Here is an 18683-nt window from a genome sequence, read left to right as displayed (position 1 = left end):
AATGTTTATTGTGTGAGAGAAAGCCATATACTAAAAACGTTAAGGAGAAACAATGGATAAGAAAAAAATGGCAAAAGAAGTTTTTTATGTCTGTGTAACTGATAAAACATTTAGTTAACCTAATACAGATCTGAAGAACCCTCTTGAAAGCATTTCAACAAGTTAGTTGATTAAAACCTTAGGCAAGTAGACAGTATATGTGGCCCTCTACAAAAAATAAACTAGGATTGAACCCAATTATTAATGTAAAAGTAAATAGTCTTTCTCAGGAGTTTCCTGAAGATGGCACTACATTAGCAGTCAAAATGGCATAAAAAATAAAAGTAGAAACTAATTAATACACTTAGGCAATTACTATTATAATTTTTGACATCCAATCAACACAATCTCATTGCAAGTACTATAATAAACAGGAAGAGGACAACTCTTCATTTAGTGTAATGTGTCGCTTACATGAACAGCTTAAGTTATTGTAATTATAAATTGAGAGTAAAAACATTTGACGTAGCAGCCAAAAGCTAGCTTAGCAGCTGTTCAGTCTTCATTAAAATACAAGATGAGGTTTACATCTACAGTCACTGGCATTACAATATCACATAAATATATATATATTATATATAGGTGTGTGCAAGTCTTAAATATTTCTAATAACTAAATTGAACCAAGTAATCCAGAAAGCCTTGAGATGGATTAAAAACTGAATTATATGCAACACAAAGTTTAACATTTCTCTCTGTAGAGTATTGATAACATTTCACTAAAGGGGAAGGGGGGAATAATACCACTTTAAAAATTCATAATGATACAAACGTTTTAGACAAAGTTCTTTACTGGGGGGAATATACGTATTTCTCTAATTTTTTAAATGATAAATAAAGAGATCATATACTCAATATTGAAATAACATGAACACATTATGTTTTTTTAAGCTAGTGAATAAATAATTTATATCACAATTTTAACCATTAATAACTTCAAAATAATATCTTATATTAAGATAGAAAATAACTTAATTAAAGCTAATTACTGAGGAGTATTTTAAACCTTTTCATATCTTTATTCAAAGGACAAATAAAGCTGATAAACTAATTTACAACCGGCCCTCTGTATCACAAAGACGTAGCTATTACAATTCACTGCTTATGAGCTGTGCTATCAGTCTTCTTCATAAATATCTGCAAGATAGCTTTTAATTAGTTTTCAACCATAAAACCTGCACAGTTCTAATAACAACAACAACAACAGTTTTATCAGTAATTCTTAACTACAGGGGATAAAGAATCAGTTTTAAATGTATTCATGAGATAATTTAAAGTGTTTAAGTTTTACTTTATTCATATATATAAAATTATGAATCTTTAAGCAAAGAATGCCAAGTTCTTTTAAACATTTGTTTAGATTTAGACACAAAAATATTTATGTTAAAACAATCATCCTTTCTTTTCTAATAAACGAGATTACAATATTAAACTTCTAACTGTTTATCACCCAGAGAGAACTAGTTTTTCTGACTTGACTAGACATACAGTCATGATCAAAATGAAATAGACAGTAACAGATCATTAAATTAAAAATGGTATTAAGTCTAGTGCAAAGTCAGCTCCATGGTCAAAACTCTATAAAATATTAGATCAAAATACCATTTTCAGATCTCAGTTGAAATTGAGCAAGGAATAAGTTATAAATAACAAAATAAAAACCAACGTATGTGAGTATTTTCAGAGGGTCGGCAGTATCAGCCACGTTATTGTGCAATCGATGTGTTAAACAAGCCACTGGTTCCCCTTTTCCTTCATTTGTATCAGGTCATGTCTTTACGATTAATAAAATAGGACAGCTTTCTTTATAAACCCTCTTCCACACTTAAGAAGATGTTAAGATAATATTCTTCTAATATGGTGTAAATCTATTATATCCACTTCTGTAAACAGCAGCCTACAAAGAAAAAAACAGAGAACATGCAGCAATCCAAACAGTTCTCATGAAAATTCATTTGTAAAATAGCTATCAGTGGAAGTAGAGATGGCATTCTATGTTTGTGGTGTTTTGTTAAATCTTATATTTAATTACAATATCCTTGTCATATTGGTGATGGATGCATGTATTGTGTATGTATTATGTTGTTTTTTTTAATATAGTATTTATTATGTCTTAAGAATTTCATAATGTTTTTTTTTAAAACATTGTAGGTAAACGGTGTTACAATAATTAAAATGTTGTCTACTTGTGTTGACCATAAAAAAACCTATAAAAATATTAGTGTTAACTGTATGGAAAAATACGTTTTAACAAAGAAAACAATACTCAAATACAGACATATATACTTACAAATTTTGTACAAAAGTATGCAGTGCATACTATTTTAATTTTTATTTTAATATTATGTCCAGTTTATTTCTGCATACAGCATAGCTGACTAAATATTTAAAATGAAATGAAACTAACTTTTGAATGTCTAATTTTTAATTACTTTATCCCATTTTTTTAAACAAAATTGGCTATAAAAAACAACTTGTTACAACCTTTAAGATTTTAGATTAGGAAAAGCAATAATTACATATATTATCAGATGCATAACATGTGTTACTATATCTTTCACAAATCTATCAGTCTTTATTGCAACTTGTGTAGTTATGCAAGTTTCTTTGTTGTTTTTTATAATTTTTGTAATTTTCAGCTGGCTTGATGTCTGGCTGTTTTGAAATTCATTACGTATAATCTTTTTTTGAATAATAAAAACAAAAAAAATTGCCATTTTTAAAAATATTCTCAGCCAATAAGATTGCAAGAAATACTTAAATTAAACTAAACTGTCTGATCAGCTTTTAGAATTACTTATTTCACACCACCAGATAGCTAAAGTAATCTGTATTGGTTAATAAATTTGATAATCACAGATGTTTTACAGATTTACCTGGTATCCTGCAACAGGTCCTATGCTATGCCCTAGGTAAGGATCTGTGTAATCTCGTCCATAAGTGTAGTACAAGGATGGAGTGCTAAATAAAGAAGACATCAGAATATTATACAAACTCACCAGATATACTCTCATACAATACACCTAATGAAATAACAAATTACGTGTTTATTAGCTGTCTGACGGTGAGTAACAGGTTTAAAATATGTTGCAAATAACAGTGTTTAATAATTTTGGTATGGGTATCTATTATAATATATTTACCTCAACCACTACATTACTGTAAGTGTAAAAGACATATTTATTCTTTTTTGTAGAAGTACATTATGGTAACATAATACAGTGGAACCCCTCTAATCAGGCCACCCCTCTAATTAGGCGAGTTTGTCTCAGTCCCGAAGGTGGCTGCTTTAGAGGGGTTCCACTGTAGTAAAGTAACCTACAATAATCTATAGGCATAATGATGCAGTTTTATTTGGGAGAACATAACAAATAAAAACATTTCACTTTGCTTACAACTAATTGTTTGTTAGTTTACTAATATATTTATTCTAATACTTCTGAAAACTGGATCAGTGGTTTCTGTGTTTGGTGTTACGGTCTGCATACTTCCATAGCTAAGAACCTAAGATAACACGTATTCAGTTTAGGATGTTATTAATTTGTTTATTATCTTGCTCAAGATTATCTTTACTCACTCTAAGCATAATTACATAAAACATTTTAACATCTAGTCTCATATGTGTTTGTGTTTAGTGAAGCTTAAATGTGGTATAACTGATTTCAATTGAACTTGATGTAATGAAAATCATTTCTGATATGTTTTCAAAGCTCACGTGGAAGTGAATGGTTACAATTTTATAAGACAATAAAGGATCATGTACTGATAATGTGTGGATGAGCTCTGTCATAGTTGTAACTGATAAACACTGAAGAGTGACTGTACTGGTAACATGTAAAGTTGTTACTGATAATGTGTGGATGAGCTCTGTCATAGTTGTAACTGATAAACACTGAAGAGTGACTGTACTGGTAACATGTAAAGTTTTACTGATAATGTGTGGATGAGCTCTGTCATAGTTGTAACTGATAAACACTGAAGAGTGACTGTACTGGTAACATGTAAAGTTTTTACTGATAATGTGTGGATGAGCTCTGTCATAGTTGTAACTGATAAACACTGAAGAGTGACTGTACTGGTAACATGTAAAGTTTTTACTGATAATGTGTGGATGAGCTCTGTCATAGTTGTCACTGATAAACACTGAAGAGTGACTGTACTGGTAACATGTAAAGTTGTTACTGATAATGTGTGGATGAGCTCTGTCATAGTTGTAACTGATAAACACTGAAGAGTGACTGTACTGGTAACATGTAAAGTTTTTACTGATAATGTGTGGATGAGCTCTGTCATAGTTGTAACTGATAAACACTGAAGAGTGACTGTACTGGTAACATGTAAAGTTTTTACTGATAATGTGTGGATGAGCTCTGTCATAGTTGTCACTGATAAACACTGAAGAGTGACTGTACTGGTAACATGTAAAGTTGTTACTGATAATGTGTGGATGAGCTCTGTCATAGTTGTCACCGATAAACACTGAAGAGTGACTGTACTGGTAACATGTAAAGTTGTTACTGATAATGTGTGGATGAGCTCTGTCATAGTTGTAACTGATAAACACTGAAGAGTGACTGTACTGGTAACATGTAAAGTTGTTACTGATAATGTGTCGATGAGCTCTGTCATAGTTGTTATTGATAAACACTGAAGAGTGACTGTACTGGTAACATGTAAAGTTGTTACTGATAATGTGTGGATGAGCTCTGTCATAGTTGTAACTGATAAACACTGAAGAGTAACTGTACTGGTAACATGTAAAGTTGTTACTGATAATGTGTGGATGAGCTCTGTCATAGTTGTTATTGATAAACACTGAAGAGTGACTGTACTGGTAACATGTAAAGTTGTCACTGATAATGTGTGGATGAGCTCTGTCATAGTTGTAACTGATAAACATTGAAGAGTGACTGTACTGGTAACATGTAAAGTTTTTACTGATAATGTGTGGATGAGCTCTGTCATAGTTGTTACTGATAAACATTGAAGAGCGACTGTACTGGTAACATGTAAAGTTTTTACTGATAATGTGTGGATGAGCTCTGTCATAGTTGTTACTGATAAACATTGAAGAGCGACTGTACTGGTAACATGTAAAGTTTTTACTGATAATGTGTCAATGAGCTCTGTCATAGTTGTAACTGATAAACATTGAAGAGCGACTGTACTGGTAACATGTAAAGTTTTTACTGATAATGTGTCAATGAGCTCTGTCATAGTTGTAACTGATAAACACTGAAGAGTGACTGTACTGGTAACATGTAAAGTTTTTACTGATAATGTGTGGATGAGCTCTGTCATAGTTGTAACTGATAAACATTGAAGAGCGACTGTACTGGTAACATGTAAAGTTTTTACTGATAATGTGTGGATGAGCTCTGTCATAGTTGTAACTGATAAACATTGAAGAGTGACTGTACTGGTAACATGTAAAGTTGTTACTGATAATGTGTGGATGAGCTCTGTCATAGTTGTTACTGATAAACATTGAAGAGCGACTGTACTGGTAACATGTAAAGTTTTTACTGATAATGTGTGGATGAGCTCTGTCATAGTTGTTACTGATAAACACTGAAGAGTGACTGTACTGGTAACATGTAAAGTTGTTACTGATAATGTGTGGATGAGCTCTGTCATAGTTGTTACTGATAAACACTGAAGAGTGACTGTACTGGTAACATGTAAAGTTTTTACTGATAATGTGTGGATGAGCTCTGTCATAGTTGTTACTGATAAACACTGAAGAGTGACTGTACTGGTAACATGTAAAGTTTTTACTGATAATGTGTGGATGAGCTCTGTCATAGTTGTTACTGATAAACACTGAAGAGTGACTGTACTGGTAACATGTAAAGTTGTTTACTGATAATGTGTGGATGAGCTCTGTCATAGTTGTTACTGATAAACACTGAAGAGTGACTGTACTGGTAACATGTAAAGTTTTTACTGATAATGTGTGGATGAGCTCTGTCATAGTTGTTACTTATAAACACTGAAGAGTGACTGTACTGGTAACATGTAAAGTTGTTACTGATAATGTGTGGATGAGCTCTGTCATAGTTGTAACTGATAAACACTGAAGAGTGACTGTACTGGTAACATGTAAAGTTTTTACTGATAATGTGTGGATGAGCTCTGTCATAGTTGTTACTGATAAACAGTGAAGAGTGACTGTACTGGTAACATGTAAAGTTGTTACTGATAATGTGTGGATGAGCTCTGTCATAGTTGTTACTGATAAACAGTGAAGAGTGACTGTACTGGTAACATGTAAAGTTGTTACTGATAATGTGTGGATGAGCTCTGTCATAGTTGTTACTGATAAACACTGAAGAGTGACTGTACTGGTAACATGTAAAGTTGTTACTGATAATGTGTGGATGAGCTCTGTCATAGTTGTTACTGATAAACACTGAAGAGTGACTGTACTGGTAACATGTAAAGTTGTTACTGATAATGTGTGGATGAGCTCTGTCATAGTTGTTACTGATAAACAGTGAAGAGTGACTGTACTGGTAACATGTAAAGTTTTTACTGATAATGTGTGGATGAGCTCTGTCATAGTTGTTATTGATAAACACTGAAGAGTGACTGTACTGGTAACATGTAAAGTTGTTACTGATAATGTGTGGATGAGCTCTGTCATAGTTGTAACTGATAAACACTGAAGAGTGACTGTACTGGTAACATGTAAAGTTTTTACTGATAATGTGTGGATGAGCTCTGTCATAGTTGTAACTGATAAACACTGAAGAGTGACTGTACTGGTAACATGTAAAGTTTTTACTGATAATGTGTGGATGAGCTCTGTCATAGTTGTAACTGATAAACAGTGAAGAGTGACTGTACTGGTAACATGTAAAGTTGTTACTGATAATGTGTCGATGAGCTCTGTCATAGTTGTTACTGATAAACATTGAAGAGCGACTGTACTGGTAACATGTAAAGTTTTTACTGATAATGTGTGGATGAGCTCTGTCATAGTTGTCACTGATAAACACTGAAGAGTGACTGTACTGGTAACATGTAAAGTTTTTACTGATAATGTGTGGATGAGCTCTGTCATAGTTGTTACTGATAAACACTGAAGAGTGACTGTACTGGTAACATGTAAAGTTGTCACTGATAATGTGTGGATGAGCTCTGTCATAGTTGTAACTGATAAACACTGAAGAGTGACTGTACTGGTAACATGTAAAGTTTTTACTGATAATGTGTGGATGAGCTCTGTCATAGTTGTTACTGATAAACACTGAAGAGTGACTGTACTGGTAACATGTAAAGTTGTTACTGATAATGTGTGGATGAGCTCTGTCATAGTTGTTACTGATAAACACTGAAGAGTGACTGTACTGGTAACATGTAAAGTTTTTACTGATAATGTGTGGATGAGCTCTGTCATAGTTGTTACTGATAAACACTGAAGAGTGACTGTACTGGTAACATGTAAAGTTGTCACTGATAATGTGTGGATGAGCTCTGTCATAGTTGTTACTGATAAACACTGAAGAGTGACTGTACTGGTAACATGTAAAGTTGTCACTGATAATGTGTCAATGAGCTCTGTCATAGTTGTCACTGATAAACACTGAAGAGTGACTGTACTGGTAACATGTAAAGTTTTTACTGATAATGTGTGGATGAGCTCTGTCATAGTTGTTACTGATAAACACTGAAGAGTGACTGTACTGGTAACATGTAAAGTTTTTACTGATAATGTGTGGATGAGCTCTGTCATAGTTGTCACTGATAAACACTGAAAAGTGACTGCACTGGTAACATGTAAAGTTGTTACTGATAATGTGTGGATGAGCTCTGTCATAGTTGTTACTGATAAACACTGAAGAGTGACTGTACTGGTAACATGTAAAGTTTTTACTGATAATGTGTGGATGAGCTCTGTCATAGTTGTTACTGATAAACATTGAAGAGTGACTGTACTGGTAACATGTAAAGTTGTTACTGATAATGTGTGGATGAGCTCTGTCATAGTTGTTACTGATAAACAGTGAAGAGTGACTGTACTGGTAACATGTAAAGTTGTTACTGATAATGTGTGGATGAGCTCTGTCATAGTTGTTACTGATAAACAGTGAAGAGTGACTGTACTGGTAACATGTAAAGTTGTTACTGATAATGTGTGGATGAGCTCTGTCATAGTTGTTACTGATAAACAGTGAAGAGTGACTGTACTGGTAACATGTAAAGTTTTTACTGATAATGTGTGGATGAGCTCTGTCATAGTTGTTATTGATAAACACTGAAGAGTGACTGTACTGGTAACATGTAAAGTTGTTACTGATAATGTGTGGATGAGCTCTGTCATAGTTGTAACTGATAAACATTGAAGAGCGACTGTACTGGTAACATGTAAAGTTGTTACTGATAATGTGTGGATGAGCTCTGTCATAGTTGTTACTGATAAACAGTGAAGAGTGACTGTACTGGTAACATGTAAAGTTGTTACTGATAATGTGTGGATGAGCTCTGTCATAGTTGTTATTGATAAACACTGAAGAGTGACTGTACTGGTAACATGTAAAGTTGTTACTGATAATGTGTGGATGAGCTCTGTCATAGTTGTAACTGATAAACACTGAAGAGTGACTGTACTGGTAACATGTAAAGTTTTTACTGATAATGTGTGGATGAGCTCTGTCATAGTTGTAACTGATAAACACTGAAGAGTGACTGTACTGGTAACATGTAAAGTTTTTACTGATAATGTGTGGATGAGCTCTGTCATAGTTGTAACTGATAAACAGTGAAGAGTGACTGTACTGGTAACATGTAAAGTTGTTACTGATAATGTGTCGATGAGCTCTGTCATAGTTGTTATTGATAAACACTGAAGAGTGACTGTACTGGTAACATGTAAAGTTGTTACTGATAATGTGTGGATGAGCTCTGTCATAGTTGTTACTGATAAACAGTGAAGAGTGACTGTACTGGTAACATGTAAAGTTGTTATTTAACTAAATGTATGTGGGGTCTGTGAACTGATCATATTAGTTTGACCCTGACAAGCTGCAGTGCAAAGAATCATTCATGGGAGATACTTCTGTCTGTCATAAAGTTTGCATATTGTATTTGCATAATATCCAGAACTACCAAAATTCACAGTTTTTCATTATGTATACATATCATATATGATATTTCCTTCCTCTACCATGAGCTGTCACTAAATCAGTAATGTAAGGTAATGTGGATAGTTGATAGCTTTGACATCAAATTCATTTTTACAGGATAAAATTAAATTACAGTTAGCAATATGGCAAGCTGAATATCTGTACCTATTGTGACAAAACCATTTACAGCTTTAATTAGTACATCTCATTAACCTTAATTGCTTCTGTGCAGGAACACCTTTACAAGGCTTACAGATAAATTTGAGTACAAACAGGGCAGAAATGTTTTTAAAAATATGGGGTTAACCATTATACTACTTGCATACATACTGGTGATTCTTAGATTAATAGTAAATTACAATGAACATAAAATCTGTAATATCATTTAAAGGATACTCAGAAAGCTAACTTAAATTTTATTCTAATTTTTCTGAAGATGGAAGAGGAACTGTTGGTGTTTCCAGATGGTCTCATCCATAAATCTAGAATATTTCTTTCCAACATTTATCAAGCCTTCCCTTAAGGCTACTGAAAACAACCTATTGCAAATGTCTGTGTTAGCCATTACTCAACCATACGATATAATGGACATACTAAATATGGTACAATGATTTTACTCTTAAAAAAAGTTTTGCTTTTTAACCCTTTTGCGATAGACTTGGTATAATATACGAGTTTGTCTGTACATTTGCACATGTTAAGTATTTGCATTATATCTTTCGATACAGCATGTGTACCTTCACAAACTTTAATAAACTTTAAGAAAAGATTACAAGTTTTTTTGTATACAAAAAATCAGATCGTTTAATTAAATATTTTTACTAAAGATTTGTTTGGGAAAATAGAGTTTGTTTCGTTACTAGTCTGAGTGCAAAGTGATTTCATGTTAAGATCAGGAAAACTATTCTTCAACACAAAAATCTCAAATATTAGTCGTTTAAACTCTAAAACCTCCTAAATATATTTCAAATGTTTGTTTTCAGTCACACTTCATATTTTATGTTATTTTCTATACACTAACTATGTGGGGTCCGTCATATGACCAACCTTGTAACCATCATAATAAAATAAGAAAATAGATATAAATTTCGTTTTTTTCGTGCTAGAATGACTTCATATTACTACACAAAAATATAAATGTTTAGTCTAAGTGGTTTAAGTCTCATGACACTACACATTTATTGGTTTTTTTTAATTATAATGACCTTCCAGTCGTGCCTAGCTAACATTACATGACCAATAATATGAAATTGACCTTTAGGCTTTGCTATCTTGATTGTGTTTTGGTGCACCAGTATTTTGTAATATACAGACACATTTCAATTATTATACACTGTATATGTATATACATTATTACTACTTAGAAATAAATTATTAAACTTGTTTTTCTTAAAATGTAGAATACATTTAGAAGTAAAGCAAACAATTATTTCTTTTTCCTACGATCTTCGAACTCAGTTGCTGCTGGGCATAAGTTACTAAGCCTTTTAAAATTTCACATGTGGAGAATATCAAACATACTTTTTCTTAGGTTTTATACACACACATTTGAATAACCAAAAGTTTATAAATAACTACACTGATACCATTATAATTTATTAGGCTCAGTAACTAAGATGTATTTGGATGTAAAAGGATATGAAACTTTAAGCAGACTAAAGACAAAACCTATGTCCTTGAAATTGTGGATTGAAAGAACATGGTAACCTTTTCACAGATTAAAATAGTTGAGAAAACCAAGGGTATCTTGAAAGCTGTCGAATGGTTATTCACGTGTCAAATATTGTAGTAAAAGTATATAAGGGACTGTTTCAAAAAATGGAGAGAGACAATTAGGGCCAGTGTTTGATTTAGTACATTAACCATATCTCAGCAAAATAAGATCTGAGGTTCTTATTTTATATTCTAATTTGTCAATATTAGTAATTTGAGTTCCTAATTTGCATGACACAAAAGACTCAATATTTTGACATCAGAAAAATCTAATTTTAACTGCTGCTACATTCAATGTACCACAATTCACAACACTCTATATTTAGATGTGTTCTTTGAATATTTACTTTTAAATGAAGAAATCAACTCATATATAACATTAAAGTTTGACTTGTAATCTACAACTTGAATGCAAGTCAACAAACATGAGGACATGGCCTTTGACCCGTGACCCATCACAAAAGGGTTTTAATGATACAGTTGGTTCCTTTATTATAGATTTTTATTTGGTGAAATACAGACATTATACTGGGGAAGTAGATGTAACAGCACATTGAATGTGCAAAAAGGAATATAACAAATTATTCATTAAATATAAGTTATTTTTATCCTAATGTTAGGCTTTTCCAAACAGAACTTACTGTGAGTAATTCAAAATACTGAAAAAAACTTTTCTGAAAAATAAGAGTAATTGAATTATCTAATACCTGATAAAATATACATCAAAGTGTTTTATAATTACAGATGTGCTATTTAATAAATGCTATTACCCTGCAACAGTAGCATACGATGCTACAGGTTGGGCAGCTGCGGCTGCTGCAGCTGCAGCATAACTCCGAGCAGCAGCTGCCGTGTAAGCTGCTGTAGCTGCATATGTGGCCTGCAAAAAAAAAAGAAATATATATATATATATATATATATGGTATTAACACATATATTTTGATTGACAGAAATTTTCAATGTTACAAACATTACATTACAAACAATAATTAAGACATTTTTGAAGAACAGATTAGAAATATTTACATCAATTTTGGACAATCGGGGACATTTTATGCCTAATCCATACAAACAAGTCATTGGAAAAATATTATTTAGTTTCCTTGTTCTCTGATGACAAAACTACCACTGTCCCTAATTACAAGCTGCTGACCAAGGGGAAGGAAACTGACAAGATGTACCTTCTACTGACACTTGGACTATTCTTTTACCAAAAAATAGTAGGACTGGCCATAACATTATAATGCATTCATAGTTGATAGGGAGAATACGTACAGCACCAAGTTTCAATCCTGAAACTATTAACTAAAAACCAATTGCCCAAACTACCAGGCCATGATAGGCCTACAGTTACTTAAACATATTATTCTTTTAATTTAGTTTTATTGAACAAATAATGAACTAAAGTTGAGTTTTCATTTATAAAATAAAGAACCTTCAGGATCATCTTGAATATATAGACTTCACTGCTATATAAAACGTATTACCAAAATAGCAACAACAACACAAAATGAATGCCTCAGAGTAATTACTCTCATATTGTAAAAGTAATTACTCGAATGTTCTCAGGTAGTTTAACTAATAAAATGTTTTCTCTGTAAACATGTGCTATACTCCATGTTTTCATGTACAACATCATTTCCAAAAGTAAATATTTTACCTTGATTCTTTCTTAACCAGTAATTCCTTGAAGTGCAACACAGTAATTTTTACATTTAGCAGAACTAGTTAATCCTTCGTGTTTAAACGTGTGTTTCTCTGAGGAAATTTATTCAAGAACATATTAGTGTTAAGTGTACTGTAAATATTAATAGTTTGAGAGATAGTATGTGCAAGGGCTAACAGAAGTGTTTTATACTATGCAGAACATTCATTAGGTTGTCTAATTCATGCTTATATTAACTTACAAAGCATGATAACACTGCACAACAAAGTTTTTGCTTGAACACTGCTGGGTGTTCCTCATAGATTTTTGGCTGCTGATCACGAAAATCACATCCAAATTTGCCCATCACGTACCGTTTCATCAAAATCTTCAGTTTTGCAACAATGGAAAAAGGATATCAGGGCAACTGGAATCTGTCAGTGTTTGCAGACTACTATTGGACACTGCAACGTGATGCACCGAACATTGAATGCAAACGAAAATCAGGAGCAAAACACTTTTAATTATGTTGAACTTAATAGCATATTAGAAACGTAAACGCAATTAAATACGTTAATGCCAGTAAACAGTTAACTGTCTATTTCTCAGAGTTCCTACGTGATGAAGCAAAACCAAAACTATATTTGTGCATACCCACCAGGTATGTGCCACAATCAACAAAAACGTTTCAGGAAGCAAAACTTTTACAAAAAATTGTTGTGCAGTGTAGTCTCACCAATATACTACAATATTTCAAGCACACATAATTATGAAATAAAAAACTTACCGGCAACTGATATCTCTCGGCTCCAGCATAGGCTAAAAATGGATCCTGATAAATACCTCTGTAAAAATATAATACAATCCATTATAAACAAGTTACTGCATTTCATTTCTAAATCTAGTTTCATTACAACACACTTGGCTTGTTTGTTAATATTAAGTGTGTATAATCAGAAAAAAAGTTAGCTAATTCAAGCAATCCAAAAAACAAAAGAAAAACTGAGCCAGTGCTTAAACTTATAAATGTGTTATTTCTCCTTTATTTTAGAAAAAATTAAATAAAATGTTTATGAAACTTTATTAAGAAGAATTACAAGAGCAATAAATTTTTGAAACAATTCTGAATAAGAATCAATAATGATAAATAATCTTGTTAAAGTGAAATATAACGTTTTCTTTTTGTCCATAGGTTGCACTGCTGTCATTTTTCCACTCTATGGTTTTCTTTTATGTAACAGAATTATATAAACAAAGATGGTGGTCCATTTAAATAACCAGAATCACAACAAATTAAAATTTGTGCAATAAATCCTGTCCAGAGCAATAACTTATAAAAACTACTGAAGTGGATTATTGCTTAATCATCCATAAATACAATAATTATATTTAAAACTGCCTTCACATGGTTGCATCTCTTCTATGTCAAATTGCAATGAATACAGTTCTGAATCAAACCATGTACACTTTCAAGATCCATCAAACACATTATTTGTACAAGAACTGGAAAATTCACAATTTTGGGCACGTAATTACATCAGAGTCAAGACTGGCAAAGATTTTGATATGTAAAATAGAAGGAAGTGGCAAGTAGAGACTTGTTTGGCTTGGTGAAATTGGGAGATTTAATAATGAAAGTAGGTGAGGATTAGTAAACATTAGAGAACCATAACTGTCTACTTTCAGAATTGAGAACACCATTACTGACAATATATAATGGTGTATAATCTGGTGTTTAGCAATAAAATACAAACCAATAAAACTGAAAATAAGTTTAACCAACTACCTTCCATCAGGTTATTCACTTTCACCACTGAAAATAAGTTTAACCAACTACCTTCCATCAGGTTATTCACTTTCACTACTGAAAATAAGTTTAACCAACTACCTTCCATCAGGTTATTCACTTTCACCACTGAAAATAAGTTTAACCAACTACCTTCCATCAGGTTATTCACTTTCACCACTGAAAATAAGTTTAACCAACTACTTCCATCAGGTTATTCACTTTCACCACTGAAAATAAGTTTAACCAACTACCTTCCATCAGGTTATTCACTTTCACTACTGAAAATAAGTTTAACCAACAACCTTCCATCAGGTTATTCACTTTCACCACTGAAAATAGGTTTAACCAACTACCTTCCATCAGGTTATTCACTTTCACCACTGAAAATAGGTTTAACCAACTACCTTCCATCAGGTTATTCACTTTCACCACTGAAAATAAGTTTAACCAACTACCTTCCATCAGGTTATTCACTTTCACTACTGAAAATAAGTTTAACCAACTACCTTCCATCAGGTTATTCACTTTCACCACTGAAAATAAGTTTAACCAACTACCTTCCATCAGGTTATTCACTTTCACCACTGAAAATAGGTTTAACCAACTACCTTCCATCAGGTTATTCACTTTCACCACTGAAAATAAGTTTAACCAACTACCTTCCATCAGGTTATTCACTTTCACCACTGAAAATAAGTTTAACCAACTACCTTCCATCAGGTTATTCACTTTCACCACTGAAAATAGGTTTAACCAACTACCTTCCATCAGGTTATTCACTTTCACCACTGAAAATAGGTTTAACCAACTACCTTCCATCAGGTTATTCACTTTCACCACTGAAAATAGGTTTAACCAACTACCTTCCATCAGGTTATTCACTTTCACCACTGAAAATAGGTTTAACCAACTACCTTCCATCAGGTTATTCACTTTCACCACTGAAAATAAGTTTAACCAACTACCTTTCATCAGGTTATTCACTTTCACTACTGAAAATAGGTTTAACCAACTACCTTCCATCAGGTTATTCACTTTCACCACTGAAAATAAGTTTAACCAACTACCTTCCATCAGGTTATTCACTTTCACCTTGTAAATTTTCAATTTGTGACTTTTCTTTAATGGTAACCAATAAAATAACATTACAGTAGCTATAAATAAATTAAATAACATTATAATAGCAATAAATTAAATAACATTACAATAGTTATAAATAAATTTACATTAATTTTACAAAATATTATTTTGCATACCATTAGTAATTATGCTATGATTAGAGAGTTTAAATTTGTTTTCATATTGATGTTGTTAAATTTATCTGTGCATTGATATGAATATCAGTGCTTCTGTTATCAATTTTATGATTTAGGTGATTCTCAATACTTTTGTTTATCAGTTTTATAATTAGCACAATTCTCAATGCTTTTGTTATGAATTTTATAATTTATGTGATTTTCAATGCTTTTATCAGTTTTATACTTTATGTGATTCTCAATGCTTTTGTTATTAGTTTGTAATTTGTGTGATTCTCAATGCTTTTGTTATTAGTTTGTAATTTGTGTGATTCTCAATGCTTTTGTTATTAGTTTTATAATTAATGTGATTCTCAATGCTTTTTCTGTAAAATTTATAATTTGCTCAATTCTCAATGCTTTTGTTATTAGTTTTATAATTAATGTGATTCTCAATGCTTTTGCTGTAAGATTTATAATTTGCACAATTCTCAATGCTTTTGCTGTAAAATTTATAATTTGCACAATTCTCAATGCTTTTGTTATCACTTTTATAATTTATGTGATTCTCAGTGCTTTTGTTATCAGTTTTATAATTTATGTGATTCTCAATGTTTTTGTTATCAGTTTTATAATTTATGTGATTCTCAGTGCTTTTGTTATTAGTTTTATAATTAATGTGATTCTCAGTGCTTTTGTTCTCAGTTTTATAATTAATGTGATTCTCAGTGCTTTTGTTCTCAGTTTTATAATTAATGTGATTCTCAGTGCTTTTGTTATCAGTTTTATAATTTATGTGATTCTCATTGCTTTTATTAATTATATTTGTGTGATTCTCAGTGCTTTTGTTATCAGTTTTATAATTTATGTGATTTTCTATGCTTTTGTTATCAGTTTTATAATTTATGTGATTCTCAATGCTTTTGTTATTAGTTTGTAATTTGTGTGATTCTCAATGCTTTTGTTATTAGTTTTATAATTAATGTGATTCTCAATGCTCTGTTATGAATTTTATAATTAATGTGATTCTCAGTGCTTTTGTTATCAGTTTTATAATTTATGTGATTCTCAATGCTTTTTTATTAGTTTGTAATTTGTGTGATTCTCAATGCTTTTGTTATTAGTTTGTAATTTGTGTGATTCTCAGTGCTTTTGTTATCAGTTTTATAATTTATATGATTCTCAATGCTTTCGTTATCAGTTTTATAATTTATGTGATTCTTAGTGCTTTTGTTATTAGTGTTATAATTTATGTGATTCTCAATGCTTTTGTTATCAGTTTTATAATTTATGTGATTCTAAGTGCTTTTGTTATTAGTTTTATAATTTATGTGATTCTCAATGCTTTTGCTCTAAGATTTATCATTTGCACAATTCTCAATGATTTTATCACTTTTATAATTTATGTGATTCTCAGTGCTTTTGTAATTAGTTTTATAATTAATGTGATTCTCAGTGCTTTTGTTCTCAGTTTTATAATTAATGTGATTCTCAGTGCTTTTGTTATCAGTTTTATAATTTATGTGATTCTCATTGCTTTTATTAATTTTATTTGTGTGATTCTCAGTGCTTTTGTTATCAGTTTTATAATTTATGTGATTCTCAGTGCTTTTGTTATCAGTTTTATAATTTATGTGATTTTCAATGCTTTTGTTATCAGTTTGTAATTTGTGTGATTCTCACTGCTTTTATTATCAGTTTTATAATTTGCGATTCTCACTGCTTTTGTTATCAGTTTTATAATTTGTGATTCTGAGTGCTTTTGTTATCAGTTTTACAATTTGTGATTCTCACTGCTTTTGTTATCAGTTTTATAATTTATGTGATTCTCAGTGCTTTTTTTATTAGTTTGTAATTTGTGTGATTCTCAATGCTTTTGTTATTAGTTTGTAATTTGTGTGATTCTCAATGCTTTTGTTATTAGTTTGTAATTTGTGTCATTCTCAATGCTTTTGTTTTTAGTTTTATAATTAATGTGATTCTCAGTGCTATTGTTATCAGTTTTATAATTTGTGATTCTCAATGCTTTTGCTGTAAGATTTATAATTTGCACAATTCTCAATGCTTTTGCTATCATTTTTATAATTTATGTGATTCTTAGTGCTTTTGCTATTAGTTTTATAATTTGCACAATTCTCAATGCTTTTTTTATGAATTTTATAATTTATGTGATTCTTAATGCTTCTGTTATCAGTTTTATAATGTGATTCTCAATGCTTTTGTTATGAATTTTATAATTAATGTGATTCTTAATACTTTTGTTATTAGTTTTATAATTTATGTGATTCTCAGTGCTTTTGTTGTTAGTTTTATAACTTATGTGATTCTCAGTGCTTTTGTTATTAGTTTTATAATTAATGTGATTCTTAGTGCGTTTATTCATTTTATTTGTGTGATTCTCAGTGCTTTTGTTATGAATTTTATAATTAATGTGATTCTCAATCCTTTTGTTTATCAGTTTTATAATTTGCACAATTCTCATTGCTTTTGTTATGAATTTTATAATTTATGTGATTTTCAATGCTTTTATGAGTTTTATAATTTATGTGATTCTCAGTGCTTTTGTTATCAGTTTTATAATTAATGTGATTCTCAGTGCTTTTGTGATGTTTTATAATTAGTGTGATTCTCAGTGCTTTTATTATCAGTTTTATAATTGATGTGATTCTCAATGCTTTCATTATCAGTTTTATAATTTATGTTTCTTAGTGCTTTTGTTATTAGTTTTATAATTAATGTGATTCTCACTGCTTTTATTAATTTTATTTATGTGATTATCAGTGCTTTTGTGATCAGTTTTATAATTTATGTGATTTCCAATGTTTTTGCTGTAAGATTTATAATTTGCACAATTCTCAATGCTTTTCTTAGTTTTATAATTAATGTGATTCTCAATGCTTTTGTAATTAGTTTTATAATTTGTGTGATTCTCGATGCTTTGCTGCAAGTTTTATAATTTGCACAATTCTCAATGCTTTTGTTGTGAATTTTATAATTAATGTGATTCTCAATGCTTCTGTTATGAATTCTTTAATTAATGTGATTCTCAGTGCTTTTGTTATCAGTTTTATAATTTATGTGATTCTCAATGCTGTTTTATTAGTTTGTAATTTGTGTGATTCTCAGTGCTTTTGT

The 18683-nt window shown here is 31.0% G+C and overlaps 1 protein-coding gene across 1 annotated transcript in view; it reads right to left on the bottom strand.

Annotated features, from left to right (window-relative positions):
• Positions 1-1022: 1022 nt before the first annotated feature.
• Positions 1023-18683, bottom strand: part of LOC143227008 (uncharacterized) — a 55264-nt gene continuing 37603 nt past the window's right edge. Inside the window, exons 2-5 of the mRNA XM_076458557.1 lie at positions 13312-13369; positions 11650-11759; positions 2915-2999; positions 1023-1935 (exon numbers count right to left, since the gene is read on the bottom strand). Coding sequence (XP_076314672.1) covers positions 1891-1935; positions 2915-2999; positions 11650-11759; positions 13312-13369 — 298 coding nt within the window. The 3' untranslated portion in view covers positions 1023-1890. The remainder of the gene's footprint in view (positions 1936-2914; positions 3000-11649; positions 11760-13311; positions 13370-18683) is intronic.

The sequence above is a fragment of the Tachypleus tridentatus genome, chromosome 9 (genome assembly GCF_004210375.1).
Source record: "Tachypleus tridentatus isolate NWPU-2018 chromosome 9, ASM421037v1, whole genome shotgun sequence".
Lineage (NCBI taxonomy): Eukaryota > Metazoa > Arthropoda > Merostomata > Xiphosura > Limulidae > Tachypleus > Tachypleus tridentatus.
The sequence above is the reverse complement of the archived record's forward strand: the minus strand, read 5'-3'. Positions and strand labels throughout refer to the sequence as shown.